Genomic DNA, 21108 nt, shown 5'->3' on the forward strand with positions numbered 1-21108 from the left:
CGTCATAGGATTATTAAGAGGATTAAACGAGATAATCTATGTGAAGATCCTATTAAAACCCAGCTTAAAGTAGGCAATCAACAAACGTGAGTTCCCTTCTCATCCTCTCCCCATTCTCCCCTTAAGAACTATTTCTTTCTTTCTCCTCTGGTAGAGTATGAGCTCCTGGAAGGCAGAGACCATTTCTTACTATTGCTGTATCCTCTCAGCATCTGGCACATAAAATATGGTTAATACATGTTTACTGGATGAATAAAGGGTGAGCTAGCTCTACAACCTGAGGAAATCTTGTTTCCACAGGCACAAGCCAACCCTGGCCCTCAGATCAACTTCCTCAAGATAGGAATGCTCTGATCACAAGTGGGAGAGTGAGCAATGGCATCCAGCAACACCACCCTGGAAAAACACCTGAGAAAGAGCATAACTCCTGCTGAGTGAGAATAAGAAGTATCATTAGCTAGATGTCCTTTGTCCTATAGAGAAGGAACCAGTGTGTGACTGACTTCCACCCATTTGGCTTTCTCAGGGTGACAGAAGCAGAAATGATGCTTTTAAGAAGCAGTGAGGCTCTCTGCAGCCTTCATGTGCTTCCTCGTCAGCCGTACTGCTGTTGCACTGCTGTCGACGTTCCTTTGTGTAAGACAGACACTGGCGGGCTTTCATTTCTTTCTTGACGCCCCATCCAGGTTTCCCTAAGCCCTGGATCAACTGAGATGGCCTCTGAGCTAGGTGATGCCTTAGGAATCTCACACCCCATACATCAAATGGTCACAGACCTCTGTCTCCTCAGGCACCTATTTTCAAGGCAGGGCCTATTACTATCTGGGGGGATGCAGGCTTTCTTGATATTCCACTGTTTTCACTAAGGGCAGTGATGCGATAGGAGAGGTGAATGTCTGAAATAATTCACACCAAGATGCTTTTGCTAAGGAGGATCACTAAAATGGCATTTTGACAGAGGTTCTTATGGGAGCTAGAATGGCACTAGACAAATGCAGAGCCTATCCAAGCATCTGCCCTTCCCATATCTCGGCTCCAAGCAAACAAAGTCAACTTAATTCAGAATGAAATCCAAACCCATGCATGTACCCCACCCAAGGCAGTCTTATTCATTCTTATCAATTAAAAAAAAAATTACAGTTAAGGTGGCTTTCTTTCCCTCAGCTCCAAACCAGACTGGGTTAACCCCCATCTTCCTCCTAGAGAAGAATGGCTCCAGCTCCAATTTGTGTCACTGTGTTCACACAGCTTGCAAAACTCCCAATACCCCAGAGACGACAGAAGTAATTTGTACCCTGAACTTGGACCTGGGGGCTTGCAGCACAATTAAATGTGTACCAAGGCAAACAAGTCAGCCAGAATCTCTCTGAATGCATGTTTGCTTTACTTCTCTTTGGGAAGAAAAGGTGGGGGGGGTGTTGCATAGATGAAGACTATTGGCACATTTGAGGCTTCAACAAAGTCAGGCTACATCGAATAGCTTTGTGCAATTACAGGCACATTCCCCAACCCAAGATACTGCTCTGTGAACCTCCCACTTTACACACAGAGAATTCTGCTCTGTCATTCCATCTGCAGTTTCTGCTGCAGCCCTTCCTGCCACCCTTCCCACAGATTTCTTTTGAAGCAGGTGGAGGGGGAGGGGGAGGGAACCTAGAGGGTGGTGGTAGATGAAGAAAGGGTTGAGGGGAAGAATCTGTACCAAAAAGGAGCCTCGCTTTGGGGAAGCGGTGGGAGTGGGATAAATTTTCGCACTACCTAGGGAAGGCAGATGGGGGAGAAATAGGAACACGGAGGAGAAGGAAACAAAATAAAGAGCACCAACGACCCCTGAGGGCAAAGCACAGGCTCTCTGCGGCACTCACTCAGGCTACCCAGCTGTCGGATGACATTTGCCAGGGTGATGTTGGTCATGCATTCCAGCTCGCTTCTAACGCTAGGCAACGTCTGACGGCACAGGTGCCTTGGCTCGATGTTCCTCGTTACTAACGGCATGGTGGACCTGCTTCAGGCAACGTTCTGAATGATGAAAAACAACCTAAAAAAGAAATAACAGGAAAGTATTACTCAACCACAAATTCCAGGCACACCAGGGCTGTGTGAGTCTTTTTTCCTTTTGTTTTGCTCTGATCTGAACAGCTTTAAAAATCTATCTTTTTTCTGTTTTAAGCCCTCCCTTACCCCTACCACCCCTTTTAAAGGTTTGCCATTAGAGGCTTGCTGGATAAGTTTAGAAATTCTGAACTGGTGACTGCTGACTGAGGGTACACAGGCAGCATAAAAACCTAAAAACCTTAAAATAACAGCTATGCTCCAACTAACAAGAGTCTCCAGAGGCAGGGCTGCATGGTAAGAAAACAGCCCATTCAGCAGGTCCTGGATGGTATAGATCCTAACCTTGGGGGGTCCACAACCAGAACAGATCAGATTCCAAATAATCAATTAGAAGAATCAAAAAAGAGCTTTTGTTATCTGACAGTCTCCACAATGAAATTAAGTTGCCAACAGTGATTCTACTGATCTGCAACAGGACATAACTTCTCCAGTCCTTCCCTGATGGAGGACTGTTAATGTACAGCTAAATACTGCCAGTATCTATTAACACTACCAAAGTTTAGTCTATAAATTGACAGAATGAAAGAATATCAAGGAAAATTTTACACGTTCAATATATCAAACATGATGCCAAGCACCCTGTGCTGTAAGATTCCCTAGTCCTTTCTCTTCTACCCACAGCTCCCTTTCTCTCTCCCATCCGGTTCAACACACCTGGGCCAAAAGGCTCTTGAGACAGCAGGAAGTGGAGCAGATCCGGAAACCTTCCAGTTACTGTTTCTTATCCTGTCGGCTGAGCCCCTTTCCCTAGGAAATCCCCCAGCACTTTAGGTTCATGCTGAGCTATTGTTTTAGAGTTAGATTACCAAATTCCTAGCTTTACAAGGACAGGAGGAGTTTTTTTATCCAACAAAATGGATATGACTACAGCCAAGGCACATCGGGCTGGAACTGCTTCCCTATCTTGTGAAACTAAAGAAATTTAAAACAGCCTAATGGTTTTTGTGCTAGGGAAAATGGCAAATTAAATGGTAAAGCATAAAGGTAACATACCCAAGTCCCCAAGATTGCAAACTCCTCTTTAAAAAAAAAAAAAAAAAAACCCCACAGAGGTTTACTTACATCAAATCTCAAAACACCAGCTCATCACCAAAAAAGTTGATTGTGAATACGAAATGCTTAAACCAAGCTAAACATCATAGATCTTAAAAGTGAACCAACATATTGTCTGACCAAAAGAAAAAGAAAAAAAAAAAAAGCCCTTCAGGCTCAAAGAGGGAGTAGAACCCTTTGGAACAGACTGCTCCTTGTTATGGACATTCTGATCTGCTAAGAGTAAAAATAAAACAGGAAGCCAGCAGCTTGGGAAACAAGATTTCCTGTCACCAACAGCAACAGCCTAAGAACCAAGAGAATCAGCTGTTTGCTCATAACTTAGAACCTCCCTTTAATAGTCACTGTGTGGCAGCTGTTCCTATCTTTGGGGTGCAGAGGTGTTTCCTGAATGTTTGTCTACTGTCTAAGGAAATAATTTTCATTCTGTTCCTCAGCTAAGTTCCCCTTTGACTAAACAGGTTTTCTAATCCAAACTCTGGACTTTCCCTCCCAGTCTACCTCTTCTCCTCTTTTACATAATCTAAAGGGTACTGGGTACTAACATGCAAGCTTTATTAACTCATACTGAAAAGAGAGTTTAGAACAGCAAAGGAGGCAAGGTGTTACAAATAAAAGAACCTCACAGGACTCTGCATCCTCTGGATGCCCTTAGACTCCCAAACTTCAAGCTTTTAGGAAGAACCAGAAATTCAGGGGTACAACCAGAGATGAGTGAAAATAGCCACTATGGCTCCCTCCATTAGCAATCATTTCAGAACTTGTTCTAGCTTCTTAGAGGAGCTACAGGAGCCAGATCCCCTTGAAATTCTGCACTGAATGGCCACTGACAGGGCATTCCAGACATTCTCTTTGGACACTTAATGGAAACTGGATTCCAGATGGCTAGGTAAATGTCAGAGTGGGGGTGGAGCTGGGGAAGCCACTCTGACACCTTGGTACTTTAGCATTTATGCTTTCCCAAGTATCTTGGGTAAGTGGACACAAATGGAGTCAACTGTATGTCTTTTGGGGTGGAGGAACCAAGTTTTCAATAGCAAGATAGCTACCTCTTGCCAAAAAAAGCCAGCTCCCACAACCAGCTAGAGTACTCAAGAAATTACAATATGTCAATATCTATCAAGACAAAACAATTAGAAAAGTGAATCTGCTACTAAAATAAAAGTCATTTTATATGTTTCAGAGCCACCAGAGAAAGACAAGATTCTCTATTATATGGAATTACCTGCATCACTGCTCATTTTTCTTTTGGATAATCAAGGTTAGTTGTATTATGCCAAAGAAGTATGGAATTACACATGATCTGAACCACAATACTAATTTGACCAAGGGAAAAAAAACCCTCTATTCCAGTGAAGATAAACTTAGAAATGGGGCAAAGACTTCCAAGGCTCTTGACTCAAACTCAGCTTCCAGTTGTGGAGTTGAGACTTACTTCCCTTAGCGCCCTGAGTCTTGACACTTTACTAGCTGTGTTATCTTGGGCAACTTTCCTAGAGACATTAAATAATGTAACATGTATAAAATGTCCACTACAGGGCTAAGAAAAAAGGTAGTTATTTTTAGTTCCATGGACCTCAGGCAAATCCTCCTGTAAAATCAATTCTATTCATTGACAAATATTTTAAAACACTTTTAACAATGGACATATTATGTAGTAGAATACAATATTCACATAAATTTAAAGATGAAACCCTAGGGGCTTCCCTGGTGGCACAGTGGTTAAGAATCCGCCTGCCAACACAGGGGACATGGGTTCAAGCCCTCGTCCGGGAAGATCCCACATGCCGTGGAGCAACTAAGCCCGTGCGCCGCAACTACTGAGCCTGCGCTCTAGAGCTCGCGAGCCACAACTACTGAAGCCTGAGCACCTAGAGCCCGTGCTCTGCAACAAAAGAAGCCACCACAATGAGAAGCCCGTGCACCGCAAGGAAGGGTAGCCCCCCCCCGCTCGCCACAACTAGAGAAAGCCTGCATGCAGCAACAAAGACCCAAAGCAGCCAAAGATAAAGAAATAAATTTATAATAAATAAATAAATAAGTGTGTGTGTGTGTGTGTGTGTGTGTGTGTGTGTGTATTTTAAAACATAATAATAAAGTTGAAACCCTAGACTTCAATGAAATTTGTGGGGTTTTATTCTGGAGATTGTTCCCAGCCATGCTTCTGGACCTCTTGAAGAACATACAGTCTCTCTCTCTACTCTTTTATACTGGGTCCCTCATCTGAACCACAGAACAAAGAAAAGAATTTGAGTGACTATTTCCTCAATTCTCTTCAAGAGTGTAAACAACTAGGACCATTTCAGATGCACTGGAAAAAAGTTAATACATTATATACAATGGATGCCTAATAGCATTAGGGTTTAATTTTCTTATGAGAATGCAGTTGAGGAAAGCTCATCTATCATCAGTAGTCATTTAGTGGAAAATTTGTGGAGCACTGGGTGTTGACAAACCACTAAATTAAGGAAGTGACATAGGCAAATCTGCATTTTTAGATAAATCATTCTAACTGAAGTAGGAAGCTGTATATGGGCAGAAGACTGGAGGTAAGAAGACCAGTTGGGAAACTCTTCCCAGGCTGAGAAGGAGACAATAGAAATGGAGAGGCCCACCACAGCTAGCAAATATGAACTGAGAAACCACAGACAGGCTGCAGGGGTGAGTCCAATCCTTCAGCCCTATCTGTAGCTCTCTCCTGATAGCTTTGTACAGTTATACTCACAAAGTGATAAAATGTATGTTTCTTTATTAAAAGTATTATGAGGGAGTTCCCTGGTGGCCTAGTGGTTAGGATTTGGCACTGTCACTGCTGTGGCCTGGTTTCGATCCCTGGCGGGGGAACTGAGGTCCTGACTCTAATAAAAAATTTAAAAAAATAAAAGTATTATGAAAAGAGCTAAATGCTAGTGCCAGTAATGAAAAGAAAGTGAAGAAAACCAAGAAAGTAGTCGTTCTTGGCTGGAAAGAGAAGTCTGGACACATGAAAGTGGAATGCCCTGTCTTTATAGAATCAGTAAAGTTCTTTTTCAGTTATACTTTATTTTGATTAGGGAAATTATATGCTACAGAGATATTTGTTAACTTGGGAGTCTGAGAAGGTCTTACCTTGGGGGATATTACATAGGAGAGGAATTAAATTAGAACCACTGAGAAGATAAAAGTTACAGGGAAGTAGATTTCAATTAAGTTAGCTCCTTTTAATTAGAGCTGTCCTATATTAGAATGGGTTCTCTTCAGAAGTTATAAGTTCCCCAGTATCATCCTCTGGATACCAGCTATTGGGCAGGTTGGGGGAGAGATTCCTAGACTGTAATAAGATGATGTTGAGAGGTCAGACTGGATGACTTCTACAATGCCTGTTAAATCAAAGATGATATAATTCTCACTCTGGGCTTCAGTTTCCCCATCTGCAAAATAAAGAGACTAAGCTAGATGATTTTTAAGAAGTTCTAAAGTTCCTGGATTTGCTTCTACCTAAGCTGCCATAACCTCGTCACTTGGTCAACAGCCACTTGCATTCTGAACACAAGGCCAGAGGGAGGTCTAGGGACTGTAGAGAAGGGCAGATCATGACCATGAATCAAACCCTTCGCCAGATCTAGATTCATCTAGTTACCAGGACGGCTAGGATCCAGAATGGTAAAAAGGATAGTCCAGACAAAGCCCTGGGGTTAAGTTATTTACACTCTGGGAGCCTCCCAAGCCAATCTGGGAGTTGGCTACCCAAAGAAGTCCAAAGGAAAAACTGGCTTTGGACAAGTTCCAGACATCCAGCCAGACTCAGCAGCAACCCCCATCTTTACCCCTGGCTATTTTCAGCCTAAGAAACTTGAGAAGGAGTCTGAGAATAAATGAAAGACTTCAGGCATCCCCTCCTAGCTATGGCCTGGAGTACACTGACCAGTCTAGACTGCCAGTACCATTATGGGATTCATGCTTTGAATTGGAAACTGGATGAGGTGTTCTTTGAGGTCCCTTCACAACAGTAAGATTCTACAAGTCTTTATATTTGAAGTTATCATGAAATATTTATATATCATATTTGGCCAGTGTAAAGGCAAAAGGAGACTTTGACATGTACCCTACACTCTGGACTCTCAACTCTGTTCCCAACAGCCTATAGCAGGAGTGGGGTGAAGTAGGTGAGAGATAGGGATTGGGAGGGTGGAAGAAAATAATAAAGGAAGGCTGCATGTGAGAGGGAGGATGCACTCATCTGTACCCTACAATCTGAATTCCTATTATTACCAGGACAGAAAACAGATGACTGCTCATTCTGGCAATGATATGTACTACTAGCTATTTATTATAAATAAAAAAACAACGCTTCATTTAGAGCCACGGTCACTGATAACACCTGCAGATTTCTATGGCCACATCCAAAAGCAAGTATATCTGAGCTGCAGCAAAAACCGTAACAACAGAAATGCTTCTCAAGGCAGTTCCTCTTTGAAACATACCCCCCAAAATGCTGATCAGCAGTAGCAGGGGATGAGAACATGTGGGGATATTGTATGTGTGGCAATTAGGACTTCTGCTTTCACTTCAGCATTTCCCACTGTTCTATAGTTAACAGCACTTTGGATGGGGGCATATGAGAAGAGCTTTGCTTTGTAGGCCAGTTTCCTCTTTCAAGAAATAAATTTCTTTATGTTTTAGAATGTGTATTTCACAGCGGTTCAAGAATCTCAACTGAAAAGTCAAATAATCATTTGACTTCAAAATAATACACAACACACAGGTTTACTGTAATCTAAGTCTGTCTGTTAAAATGTTTAAAGAAGTATGAATTTACTGTTGCATATAGCACTCCTCACTATCATAAACAATCACAAGGAGGAATGCCTCATTATAGACTTAAGCACCTACTCACTTCCTATTGAAATACAGGGTGGGGCTAAACCTACAAATATAACCAGACTCTCTCCAAACATAAGAAGTTACTGACAAATCAGTTTAGGTCACTAGAGTAATGTTCAAAAGAGCTAGCAAGACAAATGGAACTCCTAGGGTGGACAAAGAAACTATCTGACTGGGAGAACCAAGAAAAAAAGCTTACTTGTGATCTAAAACCAGGAGAAATTTCCAATTTCATAAAGGAATGACAGCAGCTATGGACCTACATTCAATAAATGTAAAGCTCCTTCTTGTCCTAATTTGGTTTTGGGAAAGCAGCCCAGGGAAACAGGACTTCCAAACTACCGTATCTTACTCCTTGAACACACTGTATATCAAGGACCATTCACATCTGGTAATTCCATAACTTTCTATTATCTTTTGGGAGCAATACCACCTTTTGTTCTTACTTTTATTACTCTTCAGGCTCTAACCATAGTTTTGCTCTTAAAGCTAAAATTGGGGGATAACTTTTACTTCAAAATTAGTTTCTTCTAGTATCAACTATTCCATAGAAAACTGCCTTTTATTTTTAAATTTATTTATTTATTTTTGGCCGCGTTGGGTCTTCGTTGCTGCGCGCGGGCTTTCTCTAGTTGTAGCGAGTGGGGCTACTCTCCATTGCGGTGCGCAGGCTTCTCATTGCCGTGGCTTCTCTTGTTGCGGAGCACAGGCTCTAGGCGCTCTGGCTTCAGTAGTTGTGGCACACAGGCTCAGTAGTCGTGGTGCACGGGCTTAGTTGCTCCGCGGCATGTGGGATCTTCCCGGACCAGGGCTTGAACCCGTCTCCCCGGCATTGGCAGGTGGATTCTTAATCACTGAGCCACCAGTGAAGCCCGAAAACTGCCTTTTAAATGGCCAAAATTAGGCTCTCATTTTAGTAGGATTCATCTGGTTGTCCAAAAGAAAATACACTAAAACTGTGAGTTGGAAACCTGGATTCTAGTTCTTAGTCTAATGATGACTAGCAATTGGGGAAAAACTTTCAATTCATCTTTCTAGTTCGGCTGTGAGCTGCACTAAAAAAAATGCTTGAGAGGTGTCATACAAAACCGAGATTTTGTTTGCAAAGTATTCTGAGCTCCAAAGAAACGATTTATTAACGTAAAATATTTACTGGATCTCCACCTTTGCCCAAGTTCCCTGTTCTAAGACAATTACACAGAGTCTACAATGTTATCACTGATAACTTTCAGTAACAGACACAAAATTCATTTTACTTTCCCAACCTAATGCCAATTTCTAGCAATACCTAATTCATCAAAATGGAATGGTCTAGGGGACTTCCCTGGTGGCGCAGTGGTTGAGAGTCCGCCTGCTAATTAGCAGGGGACACGGGTTCGTGCCCCGGTCCGGGAAGATCCCACATGCCGTGGAGCGGCTGGGCCCGTGAGCCATGGCTGCTGAGCCTGCGCGTCCAGAGCCTGTGCTCCGCAACGGGAGAGGCCACAACAGTGAGAGGCCCGCGTACTGCAAAACAAACAAACAAAAATAAATAAAAAATAAAAAAATAATAAAAGGGCTTACTTTTGATCCAGCAATTACACTCCTGTGTATTTATCCAAAGGGGAAAAAAAACCCCACTAATTCAAAAAGATATCTGGGGCTTCCCTGGTGGCGCAGTGGTTAAGAATCTGGCTACCAATGCAGGGCACATGGGTTCGAGCCCTGGCCTGGGAAGATCCCACATGCCGCGGAGCAACTAAGCCCATGTGCCACAACTACTGAGCCCACGCTCTAGAGCCCGCGAGCCACGACTACTGAGCCTGCGTCCCACAATTACTGAAGCCTGTGCACCTAGAGCCCGTGCTCTGCAACAAGAGAAGCCACAACAATGAGAAGTCAGTGCAGTGCAATGAAGAGTAGCCCCCTCTCGCCACAACTAGAGAAAGCCCATGCACAGCAACGAAGACCCAACACAGCCAAAAATAAAAACAAATAAATAAATAAATTTATTTTAAAAAAAGAAAAAGGGCTTCCCTGGTGGCGCAGTGTTTGAGAGTCCGCCTGCTGATGCAGGGGACACGGGTTCATGCCCCGGTCCGGGAAGATCCCACATGCCGCGGAGCGGCTAGGCCCGTGAGCCATGGCCACTGAGCCTGCGTGTCCGGAGCCTGTGCTCCGCAACGGGAGAGGCCACAACAGTGAGAGGCCTGCATACCATACATACATACATACATACATAAATAAATGAATAAATGAAAAAGAAAAAGATATCTGCACCTCTAAGTTCATTGCAGCATTATTTACAATAGCCAAGATATGGAAGCAACCCAAGTGCCCATCAACAGATGAACAGATAAAGAAGAGGTGGTATGGGACCTCGCCGGTGGTCCAGTGGTTAAGAATCTGCCTTCCAATGCAGGGGACGCAGGTTCGATCCCTGGTCAGGGAACTAAGATCCCACATGCTGTAGGGCAACTAAGCCCACGCTGCAACTACTGAGCAATCAAGCCACAACTAGAGAGCCTGCATGCTGAAACTACTGAGCCCATGTGCCACAACTACTGAGCGCCTGAGCCACAACTAGAGAGAAGTCTGCGCGTCCCAGTGAAGAGCCTGCGCACCCCAAAGGAAAGATTCAGCATGCTGCAAGGAAGATCCCGTGTGCCGCAACTAAGACCTGATGCAGCCAAAAATAAAATAAAGAAATATTAAAAAAAAAAAAAGGAAAAAAAAGAATGCAATCTTGCCTTTGCAACAACATGGATGGACCTAGAGGGTATTATGCTAAGTGCAATAAGTCAGACAAATACTGTATGATTTTACTTATAAATGGAATCTAAAAAACAAATGAACAAACTTTAACAGAAACAGGGAGTTCCCCGGTGGTCTGTGGTTAGGATTTGGTGCTTTCACTGCTTTGACCCAGGTTCAATCCCTGGTCGGGAAACCAAGTTCCCACAAGCTGCATGGCGTGGCCAAAAAAAAAAATAATAATAACAGAAACAATTATAGATACAGAGAACAAACAGGTGGTTGCCAGAGGGGAGGGGGGAAGAAAGAAACAGGTGAAGGAGGGACTTCCCTGGTGGCCCAGTGGCTAAGACTCCATGCTCCCAATGCAGAGGGGCCTGGGTTCGATCACTGGTCAGGGAACTAGATCCCACATGCCGCAACTAAGCGTTCTCATGCTGCAACTAAAGATCCTGCATGCCGCAACTAAGACGCGGCACCGCCAAATAAATAAATAAATATTTAAAAAAATACTAACTCACAAAACAAAACAAAGTATCAAACATCAACAAAGCAGCTCACAAGATTATTAGAAATGTGTCAATAACTCACACAAGCCCTAATAAAGTCTTCTTTATTTTTAAGAGCTTCCTTTATTTATAGCCAATAACAGAAAAGAGTGATCACCAGTTGGTGGTGGCCAAAAAGTTGAGATGAGGATAGATACAAAATGCATTCCTCTCCAAGTACACGCGCTTGAGCAGCTGGGAGGAAGCCTAACCTGGACATGTGCTACTGTATGGGAACACACAGTGGGTTTTTTTTTTTTTTTTTTTTTTTTTTTTTTGCGGTACGCGGGCCTCTCCCTGTTGTGGCCTCTCCCGTTGTGGAGCACAGGCTCCGGACGCGCAGGCTCAGCGGCCATGGCTCACGGGCCTAGCCGCTCCGCAGCATGTGGGATCTTCCCAGACCGGGGCACGAACCCGTGTCCCCTGCATCGGCAGGCGGACTCTCAACCACTGCGCCACCAGGGAAGCCCCACAGTGGGTTTTTTATGGAAGTGTCTAATCCCAGTTTACTACCTTACCCAGGGACGGAAAAAATGGGGCTAGGTTGTAACCTTTCTTTCCTGGTTCTTGCAAGTAGTCTGCTGCACTGGGTTAAGCTCCCTACAGACAAGGCACTGGAGCACCCACTGGTGCATTAGATACAGAGGCAAGTTTGAAAATGAGGGAGGAAGGAGATAATCAGGGCCAAACAGCACGTCAGGCACTAAGTCTCATTTCAACCTGCTAGCTCTCTAACTATGCGTGTTAATCTCTATGATACTTCTCTTCATATTTCAAGCTTCTCTCTGCAGTAACTACTCCCTCTCTGGGATAAAAAAGGAACCAGTTTTACACAAATGAGAAAGGCCGGGGGAAAAAAGGTATAGAGAAACACAAAAAAGGAAATTCAGCAAAATGTTTTGCTGACAGCTCAGGGCAATACACAAACACACCGTGTGGTCATGGAGCAGACAGAAGCAGTAGTCCTGGATGTGACTGTTAATATACCAACTTAAGTGAGGAGAGAGACCTAGCAATCACAACTACATCTGAACACCAGGGAGTGGAATTATGAAGCAAACTGCCATGAAATTCCACATCAACTATTCTATTCTGCCAGCTGTAACAAGAATTCATTGGTGAAAAAGGGTCACACACTCATCTGTCACTAACAGCCAAGCTGCCAGCAACTAAGAGCAGCAAAGGGCAGCTGTACATCTACTTCCTCTCATAAGGTCTATTCACCATTCAAAACATGGGATTTATAAGGAAAAGTCCTTGAACAGAGTGAAAAGTGCCCATTTCTTTTCTTTCTACCCTCAGTTTACTAGGTTACCAAAGCCCTCAAAACCTAACAAGCAGTGATGTAGAGCAGCAAGAACATGGACATTAGAGAAAGAGGTGTGGCTTTCAACCCACTACTGCCAAATTTCAGCTTTGGGACCTTGGCAAGCAGTCAATCTCTTAAGTCTTTTTCCTAATCTGTTAAAATTAGTATAATGATCCTTAGTTTTTAAGGCTGTTGTGAAGAAAAATGAAATGATGCATGTATAAAATGCTTAACATAGTACCTAGCTCAGAATAATTACGGTAATAGTCGTAGTGACTGTAATAGTAGTACTAGCAGCAGCAGCAGCAGCAGCAGCAGCAGAAGCACTAATTCTACATCTATCTAGCACTTAGTTCTGGCGCATAGTTAACCATTAAACAACACTATTAATAAGCTTCAGGTCGTATAAATGGCTAATTACTAATTATAGCACACTTATCAATCAATGAATATGTATCAAGTAGACACTAGAAAACACAAAGAAATATAAAATCCCTCCCCTGACTCTAAGAGCTTATAATTTAATTGAGGAGACAGATAAAACACAGTTAAGTAACAACATAGCAAACAGAAGTCCAGTTATCGAATGATGCAATGATGACAATAGAAAGGATGAAAAGATCACTTTGAACTGAACAGACTTCCTGGAATAAAGATTTGAACTGGGCAGGATCTGGATATAAAGAATAAAGAAGGGAAGTTTTCTAGGAAGTCTTGAATTCTACCACTAAGAATTTACGGAAAAGTCACAATTCTAATGGGCTTTTATGGTATTTCATCAAATCTAAAATGCCTCATGATTCAAGAAACGTTAAAATGTAGGGAAAATGTACATCTCAGAATCAATGAAATATAATATTTCTTTTTCTATACTATGAGAAGGTGAACAAGATGATCTTTAAAAGTTCTTTCCAACACTGAAATGCTATGATTCTATGACTCAGACTTACAAGAGAATATTCAAATTTTACCAAATCATCAACAGCATGGGAAGAAGAAAGATAATAAAAATAAAAGAGACTGGAACCAAATTCCACTGTTTATTTGCAAAGCTAAAATGTTTACCTCCTAACTAGTATGTTCATATTTTCCTTTACATGCTTGAACATAGATACATAACAGCTGTTTTAATACCCGTGTCTGGTAATTCCATCACCTCTGTCGTTTCTTTTCTTTTTTTAAAAAATATTTATTTATTTATTTATTTTGGTTGCACCGGGTCTTAGTTGCAGCACGTGGGATCTTCACTGCGGCATGTTTAGTTGAGGCATGCGGGATCTGTAGTTGCAGCATGTGGACTCTTAGTTGCGGCATGCATGTGGAATCTAGTTTCTCAACCAGGGATTGAACCTGGGCTCCCTACATTTGGAGCGTGGAGTCTTAGCCACTGGGCCACCAGGGAAGTCCCACCTTTGTCATTTCTTAGTGTTTCTACTGACTGATTTTTCTCCTAATTATGGGCCACATTTTCCTGGTAACTTTTGATTGATTGGATGTTGGACATTGTGATTTTACAATGTTGAGTAACTAGCATCATTGTCTTGGTTTCAAGAGTGCTGGGCTTTGTTCCTGTAGGCAGTGAAGTGACTTTCGGTTCAATCTGGTATGTCTGAGGCTTGTTTTTAAGCTTTGTTAGGGTGGGTCTTGAGCAGCCTTTACTCTATTGGATCTTTTAGCCCCAGTACAGATGTGGCCCTTCTGTGATCTCTACTGGATGCTGTCTACTGGATCTCTGCTGGAGAGTGAGCCACATGGGCTCTCTCCTCTGGCTGGTAGGAATTCAAACATGTCCCTGCACTGGGAACCAGTTAGCTCATAACTTCCTGGTCCCTCTTTCCCCAACCTCCTGTAGCTTGACCCCACCAGGCATGTGGGTGATCCACCAAGCCTCAAGAGGACCCTAAGAAGACTTCTAGAACAGTTTTCTACATAGCTCCCTCTTTTCCAGAACTCTACCTCACAGCTTCCAGTTGCCTCAGCCTCCCTTGAACTACAATTTCTGTCTCTTCAGTTCAGTAAGACTAATGTGCTCTGCTTGGGATCCCCCACCTTGCTCCATGCTTAGAATATACATCTAGACAGAAAGGGTAATCACGGGGCTCACCTCCTTATTTCCCTTCTCCCAGCGATTAAAGCCACAAGCTTCCTGTTTAAGTCAGAATTGATTTCCACTCTAGTTTTGCAAGGTCCCAAATCATAAAGATGTACTGTAAAATTTTAAAAGTCAGATTAATTTCAATTTATCTTCAATAAGTGTATACCATGGAGTACTTTTAAAAGGAATAACAGGTATCCTGAAATCAAACAAATAAGAAAGCACTGCAAGTAGGTAGGATATCATCATCATACGCATATAACATATTTGAATAACATTTTTTTTTAATTTGGCTGCGCCGGGTCCTAGTTGTGGCATGCGGGATCTAATTCCCTGACCAGGGATCGAACCCAGGCCCCCTGCATTGGGAGCGCGGAATCTTAACCACTGGACCACCAAGGAAGTCCCTTGAACAAAATATTTAATTAATTTTCTGAATAATAATTAATGACAATTTCTCTTTTCTTTTTTTTTTTTTTTTTTTTTTTTTTTTTTTGCGGTATGCGGGCCTCTCACTGTTGTGGCCTCCCCCGTTGCGGAGCACAGGCTCCGGACGCGCAGGCCCAGCGGCCATGGCTCACGGGCCCAGCCGCTCCGCGGCATATGGGATCCTCCCAGACCGGGGCACGAACCCGTATCCCCTGCATCGGCAGGCGGACTCTCAACCACTGCGCCACCAGGGAGGCCCTCTCTTTTCTTTTTTAAAGTTAATACTCATACAGGTGCTTACGACATTCAAAAATCAATACAGCTTGGTGAACCCAGAGGCAAGTTCAGTTAAGAGACTCAAGGATTCCCTGAGCCACCAGTTATGTATGATTTTGGGCTGGTTAATCTCTCTAAGCCTCATCTGTAAAATGGGGAAAATAAAATCTACCTCACAGAATGGTTCTAAGGATAAAATGAGATAACATACGTAAGCCTTCTAGAGAGGTATCTAGCACCCAGTAGGTACTCAATAACTGAGAGCTCTCATTATTGCTAATTCAAAGGAAAGCTGAGTTTGTTTGGACTTACCTCCTAGTGGTAATAAAATAATTTAAGGAGAACACGTCAAATTAAACAGCACTGCGCATTACACAAAGGGCTCTCCTAATTGGTTCTCTTTTCTTTGGTCTCAGTGGAAACCAAGCAGTAGGTGGGCCTCTTACCTTCTGAAACAGGTTCTCTGGGAGTGTGAAGACAAGTGCTGAGAAAGAAATGGATGGCCTCTGCTTACATTATACCAATTTTAAGGATTAAGACAAAGGGTGTCAGTCTTCCAAATCACAGTCAAGAGTCAATTCAGTATTTTCACTTTATGTACTTTGATAGCAAATAGTCTCAAAGGTACTATTATTTGGATTGTGGCATTTCTTAAAAATTAAAAAAAAATTTTTTTAATCCTTTCATCTTAAAGGCCCAAGGCAAATGTCACCACTTCTAAGAAGTCTTCCTTGACTCTTCTTGTCTGAAGTCATTTCTCCCTCTCTGAAAGTGCCAAAAAGTATGCTGAACCTTTTATGGCAGTCACTACATTCTATATTGTAGCACAGATTTTGGGAGTGTATAATTCTTTAAATATAGGAACTGAAAAACAAAACATCCTTAAACCTAACAGAAACAGTAGTAACAGCAGCAGTTATTGGGAGCCAAGGGTGGGATTCTTAAAACTTCTTTGTACCCTGTAGTGTCTGCTGAAAATGTGTCAGGTATTCATTCACATTTTCTTGAACAAATCTAATCTTTAAAACACTTCTGAAAGGTAAGTAGTAGCATTCTGATTTTACAGATGAGAGAATTAAAAAACTAAGAGCAGTTCTGTAACTTTATCAAAGTCACACAGTCAGCTTTTAAACCCAGGTCCATCTGTGTCCATGACTCTTCACAAAACACCCAAACCAAGACTATGCCCATATTTCTCATTTTCATACACAAGTGCCACCAAACCACTGACAAGTTTCTTCCCCCTCGAAAAAAAGACTACGTGCTAACCTAAGAAAGCCTTCCTGACATATTTACCCTAGAACTGAAATGGTGTTAATGAGAATAACACACTGCTTTCTCCCTCTCTACACCCAGTTTTAGCCAGCTGCTCAGGGCCTTCACATCTTTCACTTTAAACAACATAAACACTGGCTCATTTAAAGTGCCAGCCTCAGATAACATGTTCAGATGCTACTGCTTTTCAAACAAACTCCTGTTTTCAAACAGCTAGGCATCTGGGATTCTGTCACTTCTGATGGGTTACTTTTACCTACGGGGTCCCTGAAAGTCACTAAGCTTCATTCTCTGTGCACTGTTGAGCTAATGAAATCTTGTCATCATGGACTTTTTTTTAAGTGCCTAATCTTTCATCTTCTTTTACAATGAACCACAAAACACATTCCTATGGGTATTTCCTAAACTGTATACAGCAGTCCCCCTTTCTCCAAGGGTGATACGTTCCAAGACCCCCCCACGGATGCCTGAAAGTACTGAACCCTATATATACATGATATTTTTTTCTTTCCTTGTTAAGTCGAGAACTTTCACCTTTTCACTTAAAGGAAGCACTTTACGGCCTCTCTTTGGCATATCTGAATTGAAGGTATCACTACTCTTGCGCTTTGGGGCCATTATTAGGTAAAATAAGGATTACCTGAACACAAGCACTGCAACACCTCAACAACTGACCTGATAACCGAGATGGCTGCTAAGTGACTAACGGGCAGGTAGCATACACAGCGTGGATATGCTGGACAAAGGGATGATTCATGTCCAGGGCAAGATGGAGCAGGATGGTGTGAGACTTCATTATACTACTCAGAATGGTGTGCAATTTAAAATTTATGAATTGTTTATTTCTGTAATTTTCCATTTAATAATTTTGGACTGCTGTTGACTTCGGGTAACTGAAACCGTGGAAAGTGAAACTGCAGATAACGGGTGATGACTGTATGTGTATTTTAAAATAATATTCTTAAGATGAAAAAAAATTAATTACGTGGTACTGAGTGAACTGATGAGGATGATTATAATTTTTGTGACTTTCTGTTTGAATAAAAAAAAATCCCCCCAATAAAATAAAATAATATTCTTCTGAGCATTTTTCTAAAAAGCACAATTGTTTTTCCTTTTTAGCCCAAGTAAAGATAATTATATCAGAAATGAGTCTCCCCCCCTCAATCTCTTTCTGCATATGGGGAATACTGAAAAGATGTCTTTTTTTAATTATTAAATGTAAATAGCTCATTAAATATAATCCAATTACTTTAATTGTAAAAAGGAAGTAATTACAATATGTACATATTCTTGCCTAGTAGATTTAATATCTTAAATTAATCTTTTCAGCATTAATATTTTAAATTAACCTTTGACATTAGAAAAATTCAAGACACTGATGTCTATTTTAAATATATATATAAAGCTGTACTTTATGGATCTTTGTTGTGATTTCACCCACAAACAATTTTAGTGGGAAAAGCCCCACTCCCAGAGAGAAGGGTAATTAAATAACACCTGCCCTAACTGAACTGGTATTTCTTGTCTGCCATAAATCATGTCAGAGTCTGTTTTAAATTCTAATACCTTCGTGGGACAAAAAGCCAAGAGATGAATTCTGTGGCATTCCAGTAATCACAAAAGCTTTACTTAGAAAGACAATTCCAAGCCAAAATTTGTTAGGAGGATCTCTCTGGTATAGTAGCCTACATTTTCCACTACCTAATTTCTATTCTGTTACTAGCAATTATAGTTCCCTGAGACTACCCCCAAGCATTCTTCTCTTGCTCTCTGGTCTAGCCCCTCAAGTTTGATGTTACAACATTTTCCCTTAGCAGCCATCTGGTTCTTTCATTTTTACTCTTTCTTGGTGACCAAGAGTAAGTAAATTGCGTACCTAAATCTCTATGAACTGCTTTGAAAAGGGGATCTGCCATGGTCTTTGCACTGAAGAACTTCTATTAAAACAGAGGCAAAAGGCTTACACAGATGAGGAATTAAGAAGACTGAGCTTTGTTTTTCTATCTCCTACCAAAATCTATCAATAAGTGTTGTTTTAAGATATGAATATGTGTTTAGAAAAATTAAAATTGTATTTAGATTAACACAGAACTTTTTCCAAACTTTAGAAATAGCAACAGCTGTATGAATATATATGTTGTACCAGTAACAACTGGGGCCACGTTTGTACAGCACTTTCCCTCCAAAGTAGAAAAGTTCTATTTAAAGTACAAAGAGGGGGACTTCCCTGGTGGCACAGTGATTAAGAATTCACCTGCCAATGCAGGGGACATGGGTTCGAGCCCTGGTCCAGGAAGATCCCACATGCCGTGGAGCAACTAAGCCCGAGTGCCACAACTACTGAGCACGCGCACCTAGAACCCGTGCTCCGCAACAAGAGAAGCCACCGCAATGAGAAGCCTGCGAACCTCAACGAAGAGCAGCCCCCACTCGCCACAACTAGAGAAAGCCTGCGTACAGCAACAAAGACCCAGAGCAGCCATAAACAAACAAACAAACAAATAAATAAATAGTTAAAGTACGAAGAGGGACTTCCCTGGCGGTCCAGTGGTTAAGAATCCAAGCTTCCAATGCAGGGGGCACGGGTTCAATCCCTGGTCGGGGAACTAAGATCCTGCAAGCCGCGAGGTGCGGCTGAAAAAAAAAAGTACAAAGAAGCATCATGTGTTTTCTGCAACTCTCAAGGATTTCACTGAAATAAATTTTTCTGTGCAGACCCCTGTATTAATGAACCAAAGGTGCAGCTCTGCCTCACTGATGCGACTTCTCAAAACAAATTAATGAAATGGATAAGTCTAACTATGACTAACTCCTTTGGTCATTCATACTGTAGCCACGTTGAAGCAGTTCCTGACTACGTAAGGCTGGCTTCTGCTGTCATCCAGGCTAACTATGGAAGGCTACTTTATGGTCCAAAAGGATAGTGACATGGGTCACTGTGGGTTCCCTCATTCCAAACACTGTAATGAATTCTGAACAGTTACCAAGGGTTAGCAGAAGGAATGGAGCCTGATATCTGATGATGCTCACAGAACTCCAGAAGGACAGTGCCATTAAAAGACAACAAGAAGTAATTTCACAGGTAAAAGGTGTACTAGCAGCTAAAACTAAGCCCCTTTCAAGATTTAAATGATTCAAGTCTCATCTTGGTTAACACTGGTATTTTTGTACAAAATATATCTTATTAGGCCAGCCCTTAGAAGTTAAAAGTTGTCTTTAAATGCCTGCTGACCTAAAATTGCCATGTTCCATGCTTTAAAGGGATTGATTTTCTAGAAAAGAACAATAAGATGCCAAATTCTGTTCAATGGAGATCAGAATACTATTTGCTGAACCTATTCTGCACCTGTGAAAGCAAAAGAGTAAGACTGGCTCACATACCGCAGAGGGAGGATGGTATTTATGTGGACTCTGCCTATGACCTCTTTGGCAGCAAATGTAAGAAAGTCCTTTTTTGAGGCTAAGGGGCGGATGCAGGACTTTCAACCACCCATTCAAGCCGGGTTACGATTCCCCTCCTCCATAATTAAGTTCCCTTTCCCACTCTCCATGCATGCATGAATTGCAGTGACATTGACGTGGGGGTCTGACATTAGTCTTTGAAGGTCATTTAAATCCTCCTCCTTCCAAGCTGCCTTAAAAGCAATGCATCATCCTCTCCACAATGCCTGAGTATGGGGTTTGACTAGATGGTACTAAAGTGGAGTTAACCTAAAGAATAAAAGGAAAGAGGGCTCCAAATTCAGGGATCATAAAAAGAACAAACCAAAGAAATAAAACATTAGATAAAACTCAGTTGCTCAAGAGACAACAATAAAAGAACAGTAAACATCTAACATTAGATGAATGAAAACACTTCTACTGATAACCCTTTTTATTTAGGAAAGTAGAAAAGGTCATTCACAGTATGGTCCCTTTCTTTGGCCCCAGTCTCATCTCCTGTCACATCTTCATATATACATACCCTTCCCTGAAGTCCCAGGGACCTTCCCATGGCTCCCCACTGCATCACATTCTCTCTTGCCTCCATACTTTTGCTCAAATCTAACCACCTACCACAACCCACAACTTCTAGGGTCTTCCAAAACTGAGCTCAAGTGAAACATCTCTTGACATGCCTTGCCCCAAAGGAGATTGGTGCCCCTTCCCCACACACTCTTTAAACTTTCATAACGTCCTGTGCATGCCCACCCATCCCATCACACTGCTTTAAAATGACTGATTTTCTTACTGCTCTCCCACGAGACTGGATTCTTTCAGGCTGGTGATCAGTTATCTATAATCCTAGTGCCTACCACCATACTAGGCACAGAGAGAATGCTCAATAAGTATTTACCAAGCGAATAAAGCTACAGGTAGTGGCTCCTGTGCTTTGGCCCTCACAAAGGTGAGGATGGGGAGAATGTCTG

At 42.0% G+C, this 21108-nt stretch overlaps 1 protein-coding gene across 1 annotated transcript in view; it reads right to left on the reverse strand.

Annotated features, from left to right (window-relative positions):
* WASF2 (WASP family member 2) overlaps positions 1-21108 on the reverse strand; it is a 72754-nt gene that overhangs the window by 19600 nt on the left and 32046 nt on the right. The window contains exon 2 of the mRNA XM_082611891.1: positions 1866-2038. Within this exon, the coding sequence (XP_082468017.1) occupies positions 1866-1995 (130 nt within the window). The 5' untranslated portion in view covers positions 1996-2038. The remainder of the gene's footprint in view (positions 1-1865; positions 2039-21108) is intronic.

The sequence above is a fragment of the Mesoplodon mirus genome (genome assembly GCF_964341445.2).
Source record: "Mesoplodon mirus genome assembly, chromosome: 3".
Lineage (NCBI taxonomy): Eukaryota > Metazoa > Chordata > Mammalia > Artiodactyla > Ziphiidae > Mesoplodon > Mesoplodon mirus.